This window comes from Coenobita brevimanus, chromosome 6, assembly GCF_032717465.1.
Source record: "Coenobita brevimanus isolate Jiangsu-jjx chromosome 6, ASM3271746v2, whole genome shotgun sequence".
Taxonomy (NCBI): domain Eukaryota; kingdom Metazoa; phylum Arthropoda; class Malacostraca; order Decapoda; family Coenobitidae; genus Coenobita; species Coenobita brevimanus.
The window spans coordinates 54,358,268-54,378,159 of NC_136959.1; the positions used below are offsets into that span (position 1 = coordinate 54,358,268).

General features: G+C 42.9%; 1 protein-coding gene across 1 annotated transcript in view; it reads right to left on the reverse strand.

Moving 5' to 3' along the window:
- The window catches only part of LOC145401271 (uncharacterized), a 68,771-nt gene that overhangs the window by 5,688 nt on the left and 43,191 nt on the right, over nt 1-19,892 (reverse strand). Inside the window, exon 4 of the mRNA XM_080273601.1 lies at nt 18,638-18,845. Within this exon, the coding sequence (XP_080129727.1) occupies nt 18,638-18,845 (208 nt within the window). The remainder of the gene's footprint in view (nt 1-18,637; nt 18,846-19,892) is intronic.

Below are 19,892 nucleotides of genomic sequence, written 5' to 3' on the forward strand. Positions count from 1 at the left end.
AACATGGCATATGGGCCTGATGGGATCCCTCCTGTTGACCTCACGAACTGTGTTTCTGTGCTTACACCCTGCCTAGATAAACTCCTTTGCCTTTGTCTGTCAACTAGTATCTTTCCTTTCTGCTGGATGTTTGCTCTCATTCAGCCTGTCCCAAAGAAGGGTGACCATTCCCAGCCCTCTTATTATCATCCAACTGCTTTAACATCCTGTATTTCAAGTTTTTCGGTTTACTCTTCACAAAAAAATTTTAAAGCACCTTTCCTATCATAACCTTCTTTCTGATCGTCAGCATAGGTTCTGCCAGGGACGCTCCACTGGCGATCTTCTCACCTACCCAGTCGTCCTTCTTTCAGGACTCGGGTGAAAGCTTTGCCACTGCACTTGACATCTCAAAGGCTTTTGGTCTAGTCTGGCTTAAATTTTAATTCCAAACTGACCTCTTACAGTTTGTATCCTTCTATGTGTGCCTTCATCTCCAATTTCCTATCTGGTCATTCTATATCCGCTGTTGTACAGTAGACAGCCACCTAGAGCTATCAATAGTGGTTTTCCTCAGAGCTCTGTCCTATCACCACCTATCTTCCTTTTATTCATCAATGGCCTTCTAAGCTGTACATAAAACCCTGTCCACTCAAACACAGAGTACTCCACCCATCACTTTTCCATTCACTTCCCAAAGCGCCCATCTCAACACTTACTGTAACAAACATGGAATGAGGCTATGGAACACCTAATGTGTAAATTGGCTCAGGCTCATATTTCTGATTGGGGTAAAGGTAATCTTGTTTTTAATGTATCAAATTACTCAGTTATTACATCTTTCAACCCGACAAAATCTTCCACAAGAGTATCCTCTAATTTTTAACACTATCCAACTCAATCATGCATCATCTTTACTTGGGGTTTCATTCTTGCGGGATTTATCTTGGAAAGATGATATTACAGTACCTCTCTTGTAAAATCTGATTCCAAAAGATTAAGTATACTAAGCCAACTCCGTACCTTCTATACCCCAGCACAGTTCCTTACTTTATACATGGGTTTCATTCGCCCCTGTCAGAGCACAACTCACATGTGTGGGGAGGCTCCCCACATACAGCTCTTCTCAACAAGGTGGAGTCAAAGACTTTTCGTCTTATCAACTCTCCTCCTCTTACTGGTTCCCTTCATTCTCTGTCTCCTTGTCACACTGTTGCTTCTATATCTCTTTTCTATCACTACCTCAATGGTCATTTCTCCTCTGAACTTTCTGCTTGCATCCCTCCACCACTACAGTGGGTGCATAGCACCCGTCTAGCAACAAACTCTCATTCCTTTTCTGTCCAACTCTCTAATGCAAGCGTTAACTCCCAGCCCTTTATTTATGCAACTGGTCAACTCTGGAACTGTCTCCCTCTGTCTGTATTTCCTACTGCCTATGATCTCCAGTCTTTCAAATGCAGTGTGTCCAGGCATCACGAAATGAAATGAGCGATCTTGAATTTGGCTCTCTGTTAACTTTTTGTTTTTTCATGGAGGGAGCAATTTTGTGGGCTCCTGGCCTCTGGTTCTTTCTTTCTTGCACAGAAAAAAGAATATATATGAGAGAGGGGGGAGTGTCAGTTGGGGGGAGGGCATCACCATGCCAAAGGACAGGGTGACATGCAACAATTTATTTGTGACCACCCCTTAAGGGATTAGGGCGTCTGACTATAGGTGGACAGATAGATTTTATAACATAGACTTCCTGGATCTTTCTAGAAGGATAACTAACAATTTCTGAAGTAACAATGTTCCTCAAACAACATGTTGATTTTACAGTATGCTGGGGGGGGGGGGGGAAGCACTCAATCAAATAACTGACTTACCTGAGCAAAAAGATTACAGCTTTTTCAAAATCCCATTCTTTCATTTGAATGCATCATTAGACAATGAATTCTCAAGTCAATTATGACACTGGCACATATTATATACTGTATTGTGAAGGAGGAGTTATCCTTGACACAGCTGAGTCAGAGATTCTGACAAAATGCCTCAGCATTGCAATCTTATCTTATGGTCAATGATGTTTGTGTCAGTTCATTTCAAGTGAATGTACTAACCAGCTTCCAATGCAGCACATCCCATACTTCCTCCTCAGAGCATGAAAGACTTCCATTACTGTACTCGGTGAGTATAAACAGCCACCACTGCTCCAACTGTTAACAGATTTGCTTGATGCAATGTGGGGGGAGGAAGGGGGAGCTGTGCTACCTTAAGCAGTGACATATGAAGACGATGTTTCCAAGATCACGAATTAATAAGTAATGAAAGTGTTTCTGGTCATGCAAATACGGTAGACCTTCAGCTAATGCATGTCTGATTTGCGTTAAACATATTTTGCGTGGATAGATAAACCCTGACCCAGCCCGGTAAATGTGGAAAAAGTTGGCATACGAAAATCCCAAAAGTTTGCCCCTTCTGCAGCCACCCTCCCAAAGTTCCACTCTCAGATCATATAGATGCACACTCACCCCACTGGAATAAACAATGCACTGCTGCTAAAACAAATCATCATAATCCAACACAGCTAAAATTACTGGATGTGAAATGGTCTACTCAATTAGCTACCTGCGTGCATGCACACACACACACACGAACAAGAAAGAGAAGTTACGGAATTAAAAGTGAGCAATGAATCTGCCTCTAATGAAATAAAACAGCTTAAGAGGGAGAATAAGAGATTGGAGGAAGAAAGGGACAGGATGAAATGCAAACTAGATGAGTATGAATCCAAATCAAGAATACAAGACGAGCACATTAAAGAAATCAAGGAACAACATAAGAGGTGGAAGAAAATTCAGGAAGAAGGAAATGTAAATTTGAAAGAGATTATAGAACAACAAAGCAAGGAAAAGGTGAACAGGGAAGTGGTTAGGGTACTGAGAAGTAGAGAATCTTTAGTTAGGGATGTAGCAGATAAGAAAAAATGTGTAATAATTTCTGGAGTTAAAGAAAAACGTATGACAATAAGATCAGAAAGAGAAAGAGAAGAACTGAGTAAGGTTAAAGAAATAATATCAGTAGTCATGGAGGAAAACAACCAAGCTCAAGAGATTGAAGAGGTGTTTAGGTTAGGAAAGTACAAGGAAGGAGGAGCAAGACCACTGAAGGTAAAGTTTAAGTCCCAGGCAACAGTAAACGAAATTATTAGCAGAACATGGAAATTATCAGACAAGGAAGGGTTCAAAAATGTTTGGATAAGGAGAGATGCAAATGACAAAGAAAGAGCTAAAATACAGGAGTTAGTAAAGGAAGCAAAGATAAAATATGAACAGAGAACAGAGGAAGAGAAGACAGAGTTTTATTGGAGAGTCATGGATCAGTCATTAAGGATGTGGTACCGATGAAGAGGAGAAAAGAGGGTATAAAAAACATCAAAAATAATTTGAAGGTGGCATATACTAATGTTGATGGTTTAATATCTGCAAGGCTAGAAATCAACGATTTTTTGAGGGTACATGAACCTGATGTTATGTGCTTTGTAAAGACCAAGTTAAGAGAAGATATTGATGTTCATATGGGAGATGGTAAATACAAACTGTGGAGAAGAGACAGAAAAGAAAAAACGGGAGGAGGAGTGATGATAGCAGTGAAGAACAACATAAATGTAGATACCGTGGAAATGCGAGAAGGCAGGGCAGAAGTGATAAATATGAAACCAGAAACTGGAGAGAATAGGAAGAGAGATATGGTGGTAGTGTATGTTCCTCCTAAGACAAGAGCATGGAGTGATGATGAACACCAGGAAATGTTGTCAGACATGGCTAGTTATTTACAGAAAATGACTGAGAAAAGCAACAATATAATTTTAATGGGTGACTTCAACTGTAAAGAGGTGAACTGGGAGGAATGGGACTCATGAGGCAGCGAAGATTCATGGGGCACTATATTATTAAATATAACAATGAACAATGTGATGACGCAATGGGTTAAAGATGAGACATGGTTCCGAGGCGAGAACACACCAGCAAGACTAGATTTACTGTTTACCAAAGAAACCAATGTAACAGAATCCTTGAAATATCTGTGTCCTATTGGAAAAAGTGATCATGTGGTCACTGAGTTCCAGATGATAACAGGGAACATGGAGCCAAGAAACGAGATTTATAGGCAGGGAAGATACAACTTTGGGTAAGCAATCTTTACAGGATTGAGAAAATTTTTCGAAAATGCAGATTGGAGAAAATTCAGAGAAACAAGAGAGATACAGAGGAAATGGGATATTTTGCTGGGCCTCCATAATTCGGGAGTGGAAAAATTTGTGCAAAAGAGTAACGGGGAAAGAAAACAGGAAAAAGGAGTGGTTTAATAGAAGGTGTACGAGGGGTGATTAGAAAGAAATGACAGTGAGTCCATAAACTTTTATTAGCATGAAGAACTATCAAACTATGACTCACATTCCTTCAAAGTACTCCCCTCCAACCTCTATGCAGCGTTCCATTCTCTTTCTCCGCTTCATGAAGCAAGCGTGGTACTCTGAAGACGGTATATTTCGGAGTTCTGAATTGACGGTCCGTGCCAAGTCTTGGATGCGATGAAATTGCTTCCCAGCGATGGCAGATTTAATTTTTGGAAACAACCACAAGTCCCAGGGAGCCAGGTCAGGGGAGTGGGGTGGGTGGGGGAGCAGAGTTATACCTTGTTGTTCCAGGTACTGCATAGTGAGACGAGCTTTGTGGGGTGCAGCATTGTCGTGGTGCAGCAAAAGGCGAGACCGACGGCGGGTTGGTGCGGTGTTGGCCTTGTGTTCCAAGACTTGTGGAAGGACCTGGTCTGTGTAGTATTGGGCTGTGATAGTGGACTTTTCAGGCATCACATCCACGCATATTGGTCCTTGAGAATTGAAAAAGATGGTGAAAAGGCGCTTCCGGCTGCGAAATCCTTCCTTCAAAATCTGAGGTCGAGGGTCTTTCTCGCCCAACCACACCATGTTTGACTGCTTGTCACGAGTTGTGAAAAATGAAATCCAACACTCATCTCCAGTAGCAACATCTGAGAACCGTTTTGGACCATTTGGTTCAAATTCAGCAAGCCAGACACGACAAATCCTCACCCGTTCAGCCTTTTGCTCATCAGTCAACAAATGGGGTATCCATCGACAACACTTCTTCCTCAGGTGTAATTGTTCATGCACGAATTCATATGCACTCCCATAACTGATATCAAGCTCCAAGGCTAAGAACCTAAGAGTTACAGTTGGATCCTCGTCAATGATGGACAGTGCATGGACAGTTGTTGCTTCGGTCACGGATGTCCGGGGGTGTCCAGAGCGTTGTTCATCTTTCAATTCAGTTTTTCCTGCTGTGAAAGCACGAATCCAGCGGGAAACAGTTTCCAGGGAAGGAGTAGTGTCTGGATAAACTTGTAATAATTCCCCTCGAATCTCTGTTGCTTTCTTTCCCAGTTCCACCTCGTAAAAATGTAGAACCTGCAGCCTTCTTTCGAGTAATCCATGTTTCTGGCCAGAGAGCAAAAACAAGAGTGAAGCATTCACTCACAACAATAAAACAAGAAAAGTTAGGCATACGGCGACAAGTTCAAACTCGTAAGGACAGGCAACTCTGCACTCTCCTTGCTCCCCTGCCTCCCATCATTCAAGGTTTTCATGTTATAGCACGAACTGTCATTACTTTCTGATCACCCTTCGTATGACAGCAAAATAAGAGAGAGACATGGCATGGAACAACTGGAGAAAGAGAAGTAACAACAGAACAAAGGAAGAATATAAAAGAACTAGAAATGAATACACAAGAATATGTAGAGAGGAAGAAAGGAATTCTGAAAAAGGTATCTTAGACAAATTGAAGGATGAACCCAAACTGTTTTATAGATTTGTCAATAACAAACTGAAACAAAAGGGAGGAATCACCAAACTGAAAGTAGAAGGAGAGGTCTATAAAGATGTGGCAATGCAAGCAGAAATAATGAACAAATGTTTCCAATCAGTTTTCACAAATGAAAAAGAGTTTGTGGAAGGGGAGGGAGTGACTAGAAATGTAGTGATAAAAGATATAAAAGTGGAAGTACAGGAAGTGTATAAATTACTGGAAACTCAAGATGTAAGGAAAGCCCCAGGACCAGATGGAATCTCTAATTGGGTACTGAAGGAATGCAGAGAACAACTGGCAGAAAAGATTCACAGTTTAATTGTGTGTTCTCTGGAAGAGGGGGAAAGTGCCTCAAGAATGGAAGAGAGCAAATGTGGTACCAATTTATAAGGAAGGAAACAGGGATGAACCCCTGAATTATAGACCAGTGTCCCTAACCAGATGGTCATAAAATTGTGCGAGAGAATTCTGAAAGATAGATGGATAAAATATCTAGAAGAGATGAATATCTTGGCTGATAGTCAGTTTGGACTCAGAAGTGGAAGGTCATGTGTCTCCAACTTGTTGAGTTTTTACTCAATAGCGATTGATGTGCTACAGGAGAGAGATGGTTGGGTGGACTGTGTGTATTTAGATTTGGAGAAGGCCTTCGACAAGGTACCCCATAAGAGACTAATGTGGAAACTAGAGCATACAGGAGGACTGAAAGGGAACCTCCTGGAATGGATGAGAGGCATTTTGAGAGACAGACAAATGAGGACAGCAATAAAAGATAGGATGTCTGGATGGAGGGAAGAAATAACAAGTGGAGTCCCACAGGGCTCGGTGTTGGCGCCAGTAATGTTCCAGATTTACGTACATTTATGCAAATCTGTTTGCTGATGATGCAAAGATCTTGAGGAAGGTTGAGATTGAGGAGGATTGTAAAATGCTGCAGGAGGATCTGGATATGATACACGATTGGAGCCGGATGTGGGAAATGAAATTCAATGCAAAGAAATGTACAAATTGGAAACAGGTAAAAGTACCAAGAGGCCATCCCTGAATTATTTGATGGGTAATGAACCAATCACAAAAGCGAGAGAAGAGAAAGATTTGGGAGTGCTGGTCCAGGACAGTTTGTCACCTGAATAACACATTAACAAGACAATAATAGAGACGTATAAGCTCCTGACTAACATAAAAGTAGCTTTTCATTATATGGATGAGATGATGAAAAAATTGATAGTGGCCATGATTCGCCCCAGGGTAGAATATGCAACAGTAGTGTGGTCCCCACACACACACAAAAAAGATATAAACAAGATTGAGAGAATACAAAGAACAGCAACTAAAATGGTCCCCAGTCTGGCAGATCTGTCGTACAGAGAGATGCTGGAAAAGCTGGATTTGCCTTCCTTAGAAGAAAGGAGAAAGAGAGGCGACATGATTGCAGTGTTCAGGACCATGATGGGAGTAGATAAAATTGACAAAGAAGATCTGTTTTTATGGGATAAGAGAGTAACAAGAGGACACGGAATGAAACTGAAGAAGCCAAGACTGCTTGAAGGAAATCAAGAAATATAGTTTTCCTTATAGATGTATAGACCTGTGGAATAGCCTGGACAAAGACAGCATCCAATCTAAAAACTTAAACGAGTTTAAAGCTAAATCTGACTTACTGAGAAACAGAGACGGGACCCCATGACCGTAGCTCATTTCCTGTATATCACAATTAGGTAAATGCACACACACACACACACACACACACACACACACACACACACACACACACACACACACACACACCATTCGCTGCCTGCATCTCATCTCTCTCACCTCACTGCCACCACTCACAATGTACTTTTTCTTCTTTCATGTAAGTTTTTCATCACTTTATACTTTCAAAATAGTTTTTCATCTACCTCTAGGTAGAAAAGTCATCATCTGAAGATACCCACTTCCCTGACACCCAAACATCACTCCATGCCATCATGGTAAATGATCACCTTTTATTTACCATTCTGTACACTCTAAATTACCCTCTTCTTTTTCTTTCTTTTTTTTTTTATTATGCCCAGTGATGTTCCTAGAGGTTGTATGCAGGGCTGTGGAGTTGATACACCAAACCTTTGACTCCAACATCTATATTTTTCTACTGTCTGACTCCAATTCAGACTCCTTCATAATTGCAAATGTACTCTTATATTAACGAGCAGTAACAACTTTACTATCATACAATGGTAGCAAGGGGCATTTCATCATGTTAACCCGCCGAGTCCCGGCAGATTTTCCACCACTGACCCCCCCCCCCAGTCCCAGCAGATTTGGGGAAAAATTTTTTTTGACTCAAACCTCAGCTTTTGGTAAGAAACAATGGAAAATCACCAAGAAAGTGGTCACCGGGGTCTATAAGTGGCCTAGACAGGTATACCTTCCATACACCTGGTACCGTGTTCTATGAAGGTGCTCTGCCGTTGTCACGTTTTCTATGGTAGGGCTAAGTACGGGAAACCATTCAGAATATGTAGATATTTATCTATTACACACACAAAAAACGTGTAGTACAAGAGTATATTGGTTTTTAAACAAAAATAGAGGTGAAATATGCATTGTTCCATCGGGCAAACCTAGAGAAATCGCCCCAATTGGTCAGTGATGATTCACTAACATTGTTGTATCAACATACATTTCATTTTTTCATCTTGCATAATAGTTTTCCAATAACATTATACCAGTTTCCATTTTATACAACTGTTATCACATATTTACAGCCCTTACGATTGTATTCAGCATAATGTTAGCTGTGGATGTGATAGGAAGCGTTGTGAGGAACACACTGAGGTGGTTTGGCCATGTGGAGAGGATGGAGGGTGAAAGACTGACGAAGAGAGTGTATGTGAGTGAGGTGGAGGGTGGAAGAGGGAGGGGGAGACCGAGGATGAGATGGAGGGATGGGGTGGAGAGGTATATGAGAGAGGGGGGTGTGAGTTGGGAGCAGGGTAGTGAAATGGCGGGGGACAGGGCGACTTGGAGGCGATTTGTTTGTGGCCACCCCAAACGGGATTGAGGCGTCTGGCAATAGATAGATAGATAGATAGATAATGTTAGCGTATATTTACATAGTGAGCGCACCTGCTATGCCTGTTGTTTCAACTTACATTCTATTTTTCCACTTACATACTTTTCCACTAACATTACACCCGTTTCCACGTATCACATATTTACAGGCCTTACTATTATAGTGAGCGTCAGATTATCGCATATTTACATAGTGAGCAAACTCGTGATGACTACTGTTTCAACTTACATTTTATTTCTCCACTTATATTTTTCCACTTACACTATACCAGTTTTCACCTAATATTACTGTTATCACTTACTGTTATCACGTTTAAGTACTTGGGTAGCGTGATGAGTAAGGATGGAGGTTTGGAGGGTGAAGTGCTTGAAAGGGTACAGCAGGGAAGAAAGGTTGCTGGTTCCTTGAAAGCAGTGATAAGAAACAGGGAAGTGAGCATGGAAGTGAAAAAGTTACTACATGACAGTATTGTGATACCAACTCTAACGTATGGAAGCGAAGCTTGAACGTGTTGGAAGAACACAAGTCAAGAGTGAGAGCAGTGGAAATGAGTTATTTAAGAGGAGCCTGTGGAGTCACATGGAGAGACAGGCTGACGAATGAGGATATAAAGGAGCGTTGTGGTGTGGATGTGGATTTGATAGGAAGCGTTATGAGGAACACACTGAGGTGGTTTGGCCATGTGGAGGGGATGGAGGGTGAAAGACTGGCGAAGAGTGTGTATATGAGTGAGGTGGAGGGGGGAAGAGGGAGGGGGAGGCTGAGGATGAGATGGAGGGATGGGGTGGAGAGGTATATGAGAGAGGGGGTGTGTGAGTTGGAAGCAGGGCAGTGAAATGGCGGGGGACAGGGTGACATGGAGGCGATTTGTTTGTGGCCACCCCAAACGGGATTAAGGCGTCTGGCAATAGATAGATAGATAGACTTACTTACAGACCTTACTATTGTAATAAGCGTCAGATTATCGCATATCTACAGCACTTAGAGTGTCATATCGCGAGCACAAACAGTATCAGTAATGCACTAATGTGAGGTATTCTTTGAAGCAAGGCTCAACCCACAAGCCAATGTTGCAGTCCACACACTTGTACCTCGTGTCTTTTCTTTGAGTGGTTTCTCTCACTCAAGAACTACTACAGACGTGACACCACCACTGGGGTCTAGGGCAGTTCGGCTGAGGAGGTATGGTGCTGGGGAAGTGGCGTGTGGTGAGGCGTAGGGGAGTCTGTGCGGCAGTGGTGGGGCGGTGGCGGTGGTGGGGCCTGTGCTCTGCATATTTCATGATGATTTCGCGGGACAGCTCCCTCACAAACCCCTCGAAGGTCTCTGAGGTTCCCGTTGTCAAGGCATGGAGGTAGTGGCAGTTCAGGACCGTGATATCAAGCAAGTGGAAGAAGAGCTTTTTGTACCCACTTCTTCGTGGTCCTGGCACACTCCACACTGGAAATCATGGAGTCGGCCTGATCCACTTGCCTCATGTTGATATTGTAGTCCAGTACTGACTCAGGTTTCCAGACATGGTGCCTCCTCTTGCTGAGGTAATTCATGGAGTCTGTGTGGTGCAAGAGGGGGCGGTGTACCGTCGATAGGAGGGAAGCTTCCTTGTTGTGATTCCACAGGGTGGCGAGGATGTCATTTGCCTTGAAAAAAAAACACCTCATTCTTGTCAAGTTTCCTCCCAACCTTGACCATATGCCGACGGTTTCTCTTTACTGTACCACAGATTCCGGTGTTGTGCAGGTGCAGGTATCGTGCGAGAAGGGGGCTAGTGTACCAGTTGTCCAGGTACAGCACGTGACTACGACGAAGGTACTCCTCTATCATTGTCTTTACCACGGCCCCTGAGAGTCCAATACTTCGATGTTCCATTATGTCTGACTGTGCGCCCATGTACAAGACTATGTCTTGCACATAACCAGTCTTACAGTCACACATAACTAAGATCTTGAACCCAAAACGGTGTCTCTTGCCGGGTATGTACTGGCGAAAAGAAATATTGCCTCTCCACAACACGAGACTCTCGTCTATGACAAGGTCTCAACAAGGATAGAAGGATGAACGGAACTTTTCCCGCAGGTGATCAAACACCAGCCTTATTCTCCTCATGCTATCCGTGTTATTTATAAGCATTAGCATTAGCAGGATCGTCAGCATCATAAAAGTGGAGGTGGCTGAGAATTTGCTGAAATCGATTCCGGCCCATTACTTTCCCAAAGAAAGGTGTGCTGGTTATAGGGTCCGTAGATCAGTATGCCGGAATTTGTCTTTTCATACAATACCCATCAAAAGAACTAGGGCTAGAAAGATAAACATCTCATTTATGGTAATTGGGTAATTATACTGGAGGGAGTGCCTGCTTCTCCTACTTTCACGCTCGCTTTCACGGCGCTGGCTGCTTGCAAAGGTGTTACTCTGTTCCACAATCCGCTCCACAAACTCCTCCCCAAAGAACAGGTGGAAGAAATCCACTCTGGTGGAGCCAGCGTGGATTCCTGGAGCCATGCAGCCAGACCGCCACTCCTCAGTGAAGAGGTGAATGATGGGAGTAAAATTACTCCCATCTTCCCAGTCCCATGACACATTACCGGGGTGGGGAGAAGACAGTGGTGGGGGAGGTTGGGAAGGTGGAGAGTGGCGCCCTTCCCCCACTCGCGCTCCTTTTCCCTCTCCCTTTTCCTTCCCTTTCCGTCCTTTCCCCACATCACGGGGCTGTGGGGAGGAAGAGCGGGAATATTGTGGGGCGAAAGAAGTGCTAGGGAGTGGCTCCTCCTCACCTCCCCGCTGCCTCACACCACGTGCTCGCGCTGCCTCCCTCACACCACGACTTTCACTTTCACCGCTCACACCCGCCACACCACTTTCGCTTTCACCACTCACTACCAGCAAGCCATTCCTGCCTTCCCCATACAAAACACTAGGCCCATACCCGATTCTCCTCCTCGCCATCCCTTCAGCTCCCCGCGGTGAAATTCTTTCTCTCCCGAGCCACGAGGTAGCACCACGTCCCACGGCTCTGTCCTCGTTCTCGTCCTTGTCCTCACCCTCCCTTTCCTCTCAGGGCTGAAGTGAGGTGCATGCTTGTGGTTGGGGTCCAGGTAGGCCTTCTCTAGCCTCAAGAAACGTCACGTAACTCCGCTTCCTTGGAGACGGTACTTCCTCGTCACTGCTGCTTGTTTTGTCATCGGGAGGCACGTAACCTTTGTCTGCCACGTCGTCATCAAGTGGGGAATCGCTGTCGCCTGTGAAGGCGTCCAGGGCGGCTTGAATTTCAGTGTCAGAGAGACCTCGGTGCACCATGTCTATTCAGGGTCACTGCTAACAGGTGAGAGACCAAGATAAGGGAGCGCAAGGGTCACGCGGGGTTGGAGAGTGTCCCTGCCTGGAGGTGGGTTGTGGAAGGTGTCCCGCGCCTATGTACCAAAAATAACGCGCAAGATTTGAAAAATGTGCAAATGACGGACCAAGCAATTGCAAAACGTATGGGTACGTCGTCGGGTGTCAGCGTGACAAAACGTGGTGACGTATCCATATGTCGTCGGGACATGGCAGGTTAATGATTATCAAACATGTGTTACAGTAGGAAAAACTTTAGACAGGCCACTGAAGTTGTGGTAAGTGGTGCACTGCAAATGCTACGCAGGTTGTTCTACTTGTTTACTACAGTATTTTATACTCAGCGCACATCCAACGGGTGGTTGGGGTTTATTGCTCACGTAATGCCACTCAGGGATGAGTGAGGCTGGTCTCTCTCATCTAAAATGTCAGGGCCAACTGCCTAGCCCTGGGCTCCTACACTGCTCGTGGGGCAACACAGGATCAGATGAAGGATGGATGGAAGGACAAGTGGAACCATGATTTGGAATCGTTTTTCAGCCCTAATTTAGGGCAGGGCTTGTGTTTGGCGAGCCACAACTTGCAAATGCGAGTATTTTTTTCCTTCAGCAAACAAATTTTACATGCAAGTCGCCTTTTGGAGAGGAGAAAATACATCCACTTCAAAACCCAGTAAACTATAAAATAAGTAAATCTCACTTAAATGAACAAAAAAGCACATTGTGATCGATTATTAAGTCTTTCCTTGTCGCCATTGTGAATGTTTAAAAATAGACAATGTGTAAATAAATGAATAAATATATTTACTGCTTGTAAAATACTTCGGCTCGTAGTCAGTTTGGCTACTAAAAATTTATTTGGCTCGTAAATCTGAAACCTTTGGAGCCAAATGGCTCGCAACCATCGGCAGTTAGCAAGAGCCCTGTATGGTAGTCTTTATTTACCCCACTCAATGTGAACATTTGTAAGAGTCACTACAAAAACATTAATATGTTGGCTTACGAGGTGCTGCCCCACTCAATGTGAATACAGTAATCCCTTTAAGACCTGCAAGCCCAAGTCCCGGACACCCGAAGTTCCAGACATTTTGGACTCGGGTTCTTGGAGTGGAAAAAAAAAGAAGAAGAAAAAAAAAAAGTGTTCATCCCTAGTTTAAATTTGCCGCACGGTGACAAACAGCTGTGTTTTGGCATGTAGTAGAGTGCTCCTGCATCCTCCCCTCCCGCTCCCGCCTACCTACCATTGTGACTGCACGCTCGTCGCCATGGCTGCGTCACGTGCTCGTTTTTGTGAATAAACAATGAATAAACTGCGATACCTCGCCACTAGACCACATGGGAATTTACAGTGTTGCGCAGTGTTACGAAATTATAATTCAGAGTGCAAGGGATTAAGTGTTAAGTGCAACACTGGCGCGTTGCAACTGGCATGGCGCAAGTAAGAATAGAATGTCCAGTGTTAAACAATTATAATTCACAGTGCAAAGGATTAAGTACAGCACAATGCTGGATTACTGTACGTGTTTCAAGTGCACCTCCTCCAATGTCAGAGCCTTAGAGGAGGTGGGTTAATCTTTCAGACAGTCACAGACATGTCGTAAGTACCCAGTACACTGCTAAATAGTTTCCATACTCACTTCTAATTTCTCATTCACTGGTTCCTTTTCATTTATATCATGGTTTCTGTCCCTTATTTGTGTGCATAGGGTCTTAAATAGGTGCTGTGCATAGTAGGGAGTTATTTAGGTGGCTTTCAAAGTTAGATTGGGTTTGGGTCTGTAAGTACCTGTCCAAGGGCATTTTTGCCACATCCTGGATAAAACCAAGTCCCAGACATGCCTTTGGCTCTATTACATTGGATCTTGGAGAGATTACTTTCATATGACTCACTTCAAAAACATTAATGTGTTGGCTTACGAGGTGCTGCCCCAGACCTCCCTTGGGTGTTACTGTGACATATGGTATATGAACCACTATCATTCCCAAATCCAAAAAATTTCAATTTTCAAAATGTGTCTCGTCCTAAGGGTTTCAGATATGGGAATGTGTATCTATAAAAACTAAGACTTAAATAACAGGCTTTAAATTTTGTTTCTGGATCTAACATACTGGTAATAAATAAGTATAAGAGGATATACCTGTACTGTATTTATATTTATCATACACAGGTATTATTATGATAATGTTAAGTTTTTATTTTAAAGATGGAGCTGGAGTCAGTAAGGTACATTTTCACCAACTCTGCCCAAAATTGCTTCTGACTGATTCCACCTCCACAACTCTAACTCTACATCTCTGGTTGTATGTGTATTATAATGAATGATATGTATGATCAGGAGAGGGTAAAAGTTCTTCAAAAGGGCCAAAGGGGAATCACTGGGAGAATTTTGGGATTTCACCGTACCAATGTCATGATGATCATCATCATCATTCAGACCTCCTTTCCCATCCCTAAGCAAGGTGAGGAGCAGCAACGTCCAGATAGCCTAAGTTTGCCTAATTCAATGGGCCACGCTTCCATTCACTCATCATTCCAGTCCACAGAATCTTGGCTCCATCAAACGGGCCAAAAAAACTTTCTTCACGTCCAGCAGCTTCACATGTACCTATCTGATAGAGTCAATCCGAATGCTGTCACATTAAAAAGAGGTGCCAAATCCCTGGTTATGTGCTTTTCTGCACAAAATTCATCCAGACAGCTTGGTCTCTGGTCAGTGCCTTAGTCTCACCAACTTCCATGCCTCTCTTCCTCACACAGTCATACACCATATCCCTCCACTTTCTTCTTGGCATACCTCACCTCCTCCCTCCTTCAGATTTGCTCAGATGTACTTTTTCACCACTCTATTGTTGTCCTTTCTCTCAACATGACCAAACCATCTCAGTATACTCTCTTTGATTCTGGTGTCCACGGACTTCCTCACTCCGCATCTTTTACAAATCACATTATTCCATATCCTCTCCACTCTCTGTACTCACGTACATTTCTCAGCAGTCCCATCTCCACTGCTCTCACTCTTGACTTTTCATTTTCATGCCACACCACAGTCTCTCATCCGTATGTTAAAGCTGGTATTATCATGTAAGCCTCATGCAACTGCAACACTCAAGCCTCTGTTTTTTGTCAAAGCCTTCATAGCACCAGCTACTTTCCTTCCTTGTGTCACTCTACTTTCCACTTCTTTTGCACATTTTTCTCTCTCTTCTGTCACTGTACCCAGGTATTTGAACTTTCTCACCAATTCCAGTCTCTCTTCATTCACTGTAACATCACACTGGGAGTCACCTACTCTTTCAATAACCATCACTTTACTCTTCTCTACATTTACTCTCAAGGCACAATGCTCACAGACATCTACAAAACTCAGCACTACCAAGCTCTTGTCTGGTATTGGCAAGTAGCAATGCATCATCAGCATACAACAAATTTGAGATATTCCATCCATCACCATTCATTACCAATGCCATCCCTCTCTCCATCACTCGAGTTTTTACTTTTCTTATCACCCCATCCATATATATATTGAATAACCAAGGGGATATCACACAACCTTGCCGCACAGCCACACTGATTGTGAAGCAATCACTTGGATACTCATTTACCCTTACACATGTCTCACTACCATCTTGGAGGCACCTAGCAGCTTACCATTTACACCGCAAATGCACATAACCTTCCATAATCCTTCTCTGTCTACTTTGCTGTATGCTTTTTCCGGATCCATAAATACCTTATAATCCTTCTCCCACGCCTTCTCCAATAGCTGTCTTACTGCAGATATTTGACCCATACATCCTCTGCTATTCCTACAGCCACCCTGTTTGCCACTCACTAGGACCTCTGCTCTCTCTCTTACTTTCTCTATACTGTATTAATTTTTCCATATACCTTCCCTACCACACTCAAAAGACTTATGCCACGATATTTTTTACACTCATTTCAATCACCTTTATTTTTGTACACTCGCTCCAGAAAGTATCGGTGCACTGTGGGTCCGATGTCATCCGGAATGATTCGACCAAGTGGCAATGATAGCCCGTTAATATATATTATAACATCTACGGCCATCCCCTACTCATCATGAAGGACACAAGAGGTATCTGATATAGCAGTCATTTATCGTCAGAGATGCCTGCGTGTGGGAGGACAGAACTGCAATTTCCAGTTTCCTTTGTTCCGTGTGTCATAATATTTAACACGTAGTCTGCACCGATACTTTCTGGAGCAAGTGTACAGGGGTACAATCATTCCTTATTCCACTATACTGGCACAGTTTCACTCATCCATGCCTTCTTACATATCTCCAACAAGCACTTCATTCCACTCTCCCCAATGCACTTAATCATCTCTGCATACATTTCATCAACCCCAGCTGCTTTCCCATTTTTCAGCCACTTCACAGCATTCTTCACCTTTGCAAGTGTCACATTTCCTGGCACTGCATTCCTTCTCTGTACACCCCCAGAACCAATCATATTAACAGTCACTTTGCTCTCTCCATTCCCATTCATCAGACTTTCAAAATATTCTTTCCATCTGGTCCTTACTTGATCCCCATGGGTTTATAATACCACTTACATCCTTCACACTTTTACATTTCTTTCCACTGTCACATCTACATTTCTGCACCTCTTTCCAGAATAATTTCCTATTTTCGGAGTAATTTGCATTAATTTTTCTTCCTAGATCATCATTTCCCTCCTCGTTTTTCCTCTTCTCTAGTCTCCTTACATGTTGCTTGATTTCAATATATTCATTTCTTATTTCAACTGAACCCCTGTCCTGTATCCACTCTAGCCACTTCTTCCTCTTTTCCTCCACTGCTCTCTTAACCTCTTCATCCCATTATGCCATACCTTTCTTCTTCGTTGTTACTCTTGCCACACCACACACTGCTTTAGCATTCCTAACTAAGCAATCCCTATATATATTCCACAATATTTCCGGATACATTTCATTCCACATCACTGATTCTAACTCCTATCCTACTGTGGCACCGTACTCATCTGTCATTTCTTTGATCCTCAGCTTCTCGACTTTCAGTCTCCCTGACAGCTCCTCCCTCTCTTCATCCACCTCTTTCCTCTCAGCTTGATCTTGCATAACACAATCATATGATCTGATAAACCACATCTTCCTCCCACTGCCCTCATATCAGCAACACTACCCAGCATTGATTTCTCAACGAGCACATAGCCAATCAGGCTCCTTTCACCATGATCTCCATTCCCTCTATACCATGTGTTTAAAATAAGAATTACAAATGCACAACCTCCTTTCCTGACACATGTCCTTCAGTTGCTTCCCATTATCATTCTCTCCTGGTACTCCATTATTACTCATTATATCATTCACAGGACCAGCGCCTACTCTACCGATCATATCGTCCACTACAATCACTTAATAACTCCTGTTCATTTGTTCTACTATTTCATCCAGCTCATCCCAAAACCTGTCTTTCTCACTCACTCCTGTTCTCACATGGTGCATACGCTACAATCACTGCCACTTTCATCTTCTCAACTTGAACCTGACATACATACATACATCTCGAGCTGACACATTTGTAATCTCTCATTCCACTCTGCCACACTTCATTCATCAACAAAGCAACTCCTTCCTTGCATCTTCCTCACCCATTCATGCCCGACCTTACACACTTTACACCTTCCCACTCCTCCATTTCACACCCTTTCATCCTAGTTTCACACAATGCAATCATGGCATATCTCACACTCTTGAACATATTCACCACTTCCATCCTCTTACTCTCCTCATTCACATCTCTCTCATTCCAAATGGCCATGCATATCTGCCCATTTGGTTGGGGCCATGGGCAGGTATTGAGCCCTCCAAGGCTCTCCATACCGCTAGCCATAATTTAGTGATTTTAGATAGAGGCGTCTGGCAATAGATAGATAGATAATCTGGGGGACACTTGACCCCACCAGAAACCCCGGTTATACAGTTGCCACCCAGCGTAGTTAATGGTACCATTTGGCTTGTCACCCAGTGTAGAGATCATAAGGCAATGCTACAATGAGTGAGTGGATGATGGGCGCCCCTACCTACCATCATACCCGGTATAGTGTGGGTTTCAATGGTGCAATTTGCAAAGTAAAATTCCTGGATATATTAGCTGTCGAAACTGAGGGTCTACAGTACATCTGCTCAGTGGTTACAAAAGACCTATTATATGGTATATCTTCTTACTGCATAGCTCACACAGTGACCTTAACTGAAAATGTAACTAAAGACAAGTCACACTGTTTTTTAATTCCTCCCTCCAAAATTACCTCATAACAAAAAAGTTATTTAGTGCTAAACTGACCAGGATGCATGAAATCACAAAGGTAATTTATGTGCATTTAGCAGCAGTAAAACCTAACCTCACCTTCTCTCATCTCCTCCAGTTTGGCTTCTGCTTCTGCTTTCTTCAGTTCCTCCATCTTCTTTTTGTAGGAGGCAGTAACAAATGCCTCTTTGTCAGCAAACTCATCCCCTTCTGCCTCACGTTCCTTCTGCACCTTACGTTCCATTCTACGTTCACTCTCTAACTTTCGCTTTTCGGCTTGCTTTAGTATGTTGTGTATATATTTGGGCTGGAAAATGACAAAAGAATGGAGTTATAAACTAGATAAGTATATCACTATCCTCACCATCATCGCCTAAATCCTAATACTGTACAGTACCTACATGAAATGAATAAAGTGGGCTGCAAGATAGATATGGCATAGGAGATATTACAGAAATAATGCAAACCAGGAGCTAGGTCGATGACTTTGACACACTGAGAGGATGGGGAAAGGGGACTGGCTGAGGAGGGTCACAGATGTGAATGTGGAAAGAATGCCCTGAGGGAGAACAAAAACGATGTGGGATGATGTCCTACATGGAACCTCTAGGTTTGGGGACAGCAAGGAAATGGATAAGAATGCTACACAGGAGAAGCTGCCACCACATGAAGAGGCCTATGCATGCTAATGTCACTAAAATAAAAACTAACTTACAAGTGAAACATGTTTTGATGGTAACTATACCCTGTCGGTACATATCTCAAATAAAACTGCCCATTCTTACTCCTCCTTTCCACACCCCACCTTCCAACCATAATCCCTACTTTATCATTCCCCACTCTATCATTCTCCAAACACAATAACTTTTGTATTCTTGTGTCATTTTTTAAAATCTGTCATTCTTTAAAACACTAACTTATTAACTCATTTGCAAAACATATAAGTTTTCATTACTTCCATCATTATTTTTTTTCTTAGGTACACGAAACACACACACGCATGTACCTATCAGTTCCAAATTACATTTACAACACACAAGTCTTATATAAACATCACATTTATATGTTCTAATACACTTTATTTCTGACAGCAGAAAGCAACACCTTTCTTTTTCCTACATTCATACTCCTCCTCCACACCTGTACACTATCAAACCATCTTCACTTCATAAACCACTGTATTCCATTTACAGTACAGCATTGTACATTACACATATGCTCAGTAAATGCTTAATATCAACAGCTCATGGGAACTTATTCTGTGTAATACCATAAAATATGACATTAATACTGTTTTCATTTTTAAAGGATCCAACATGCTTGCATGCGTTGGCGTTGGTCACCAAATGGTGGC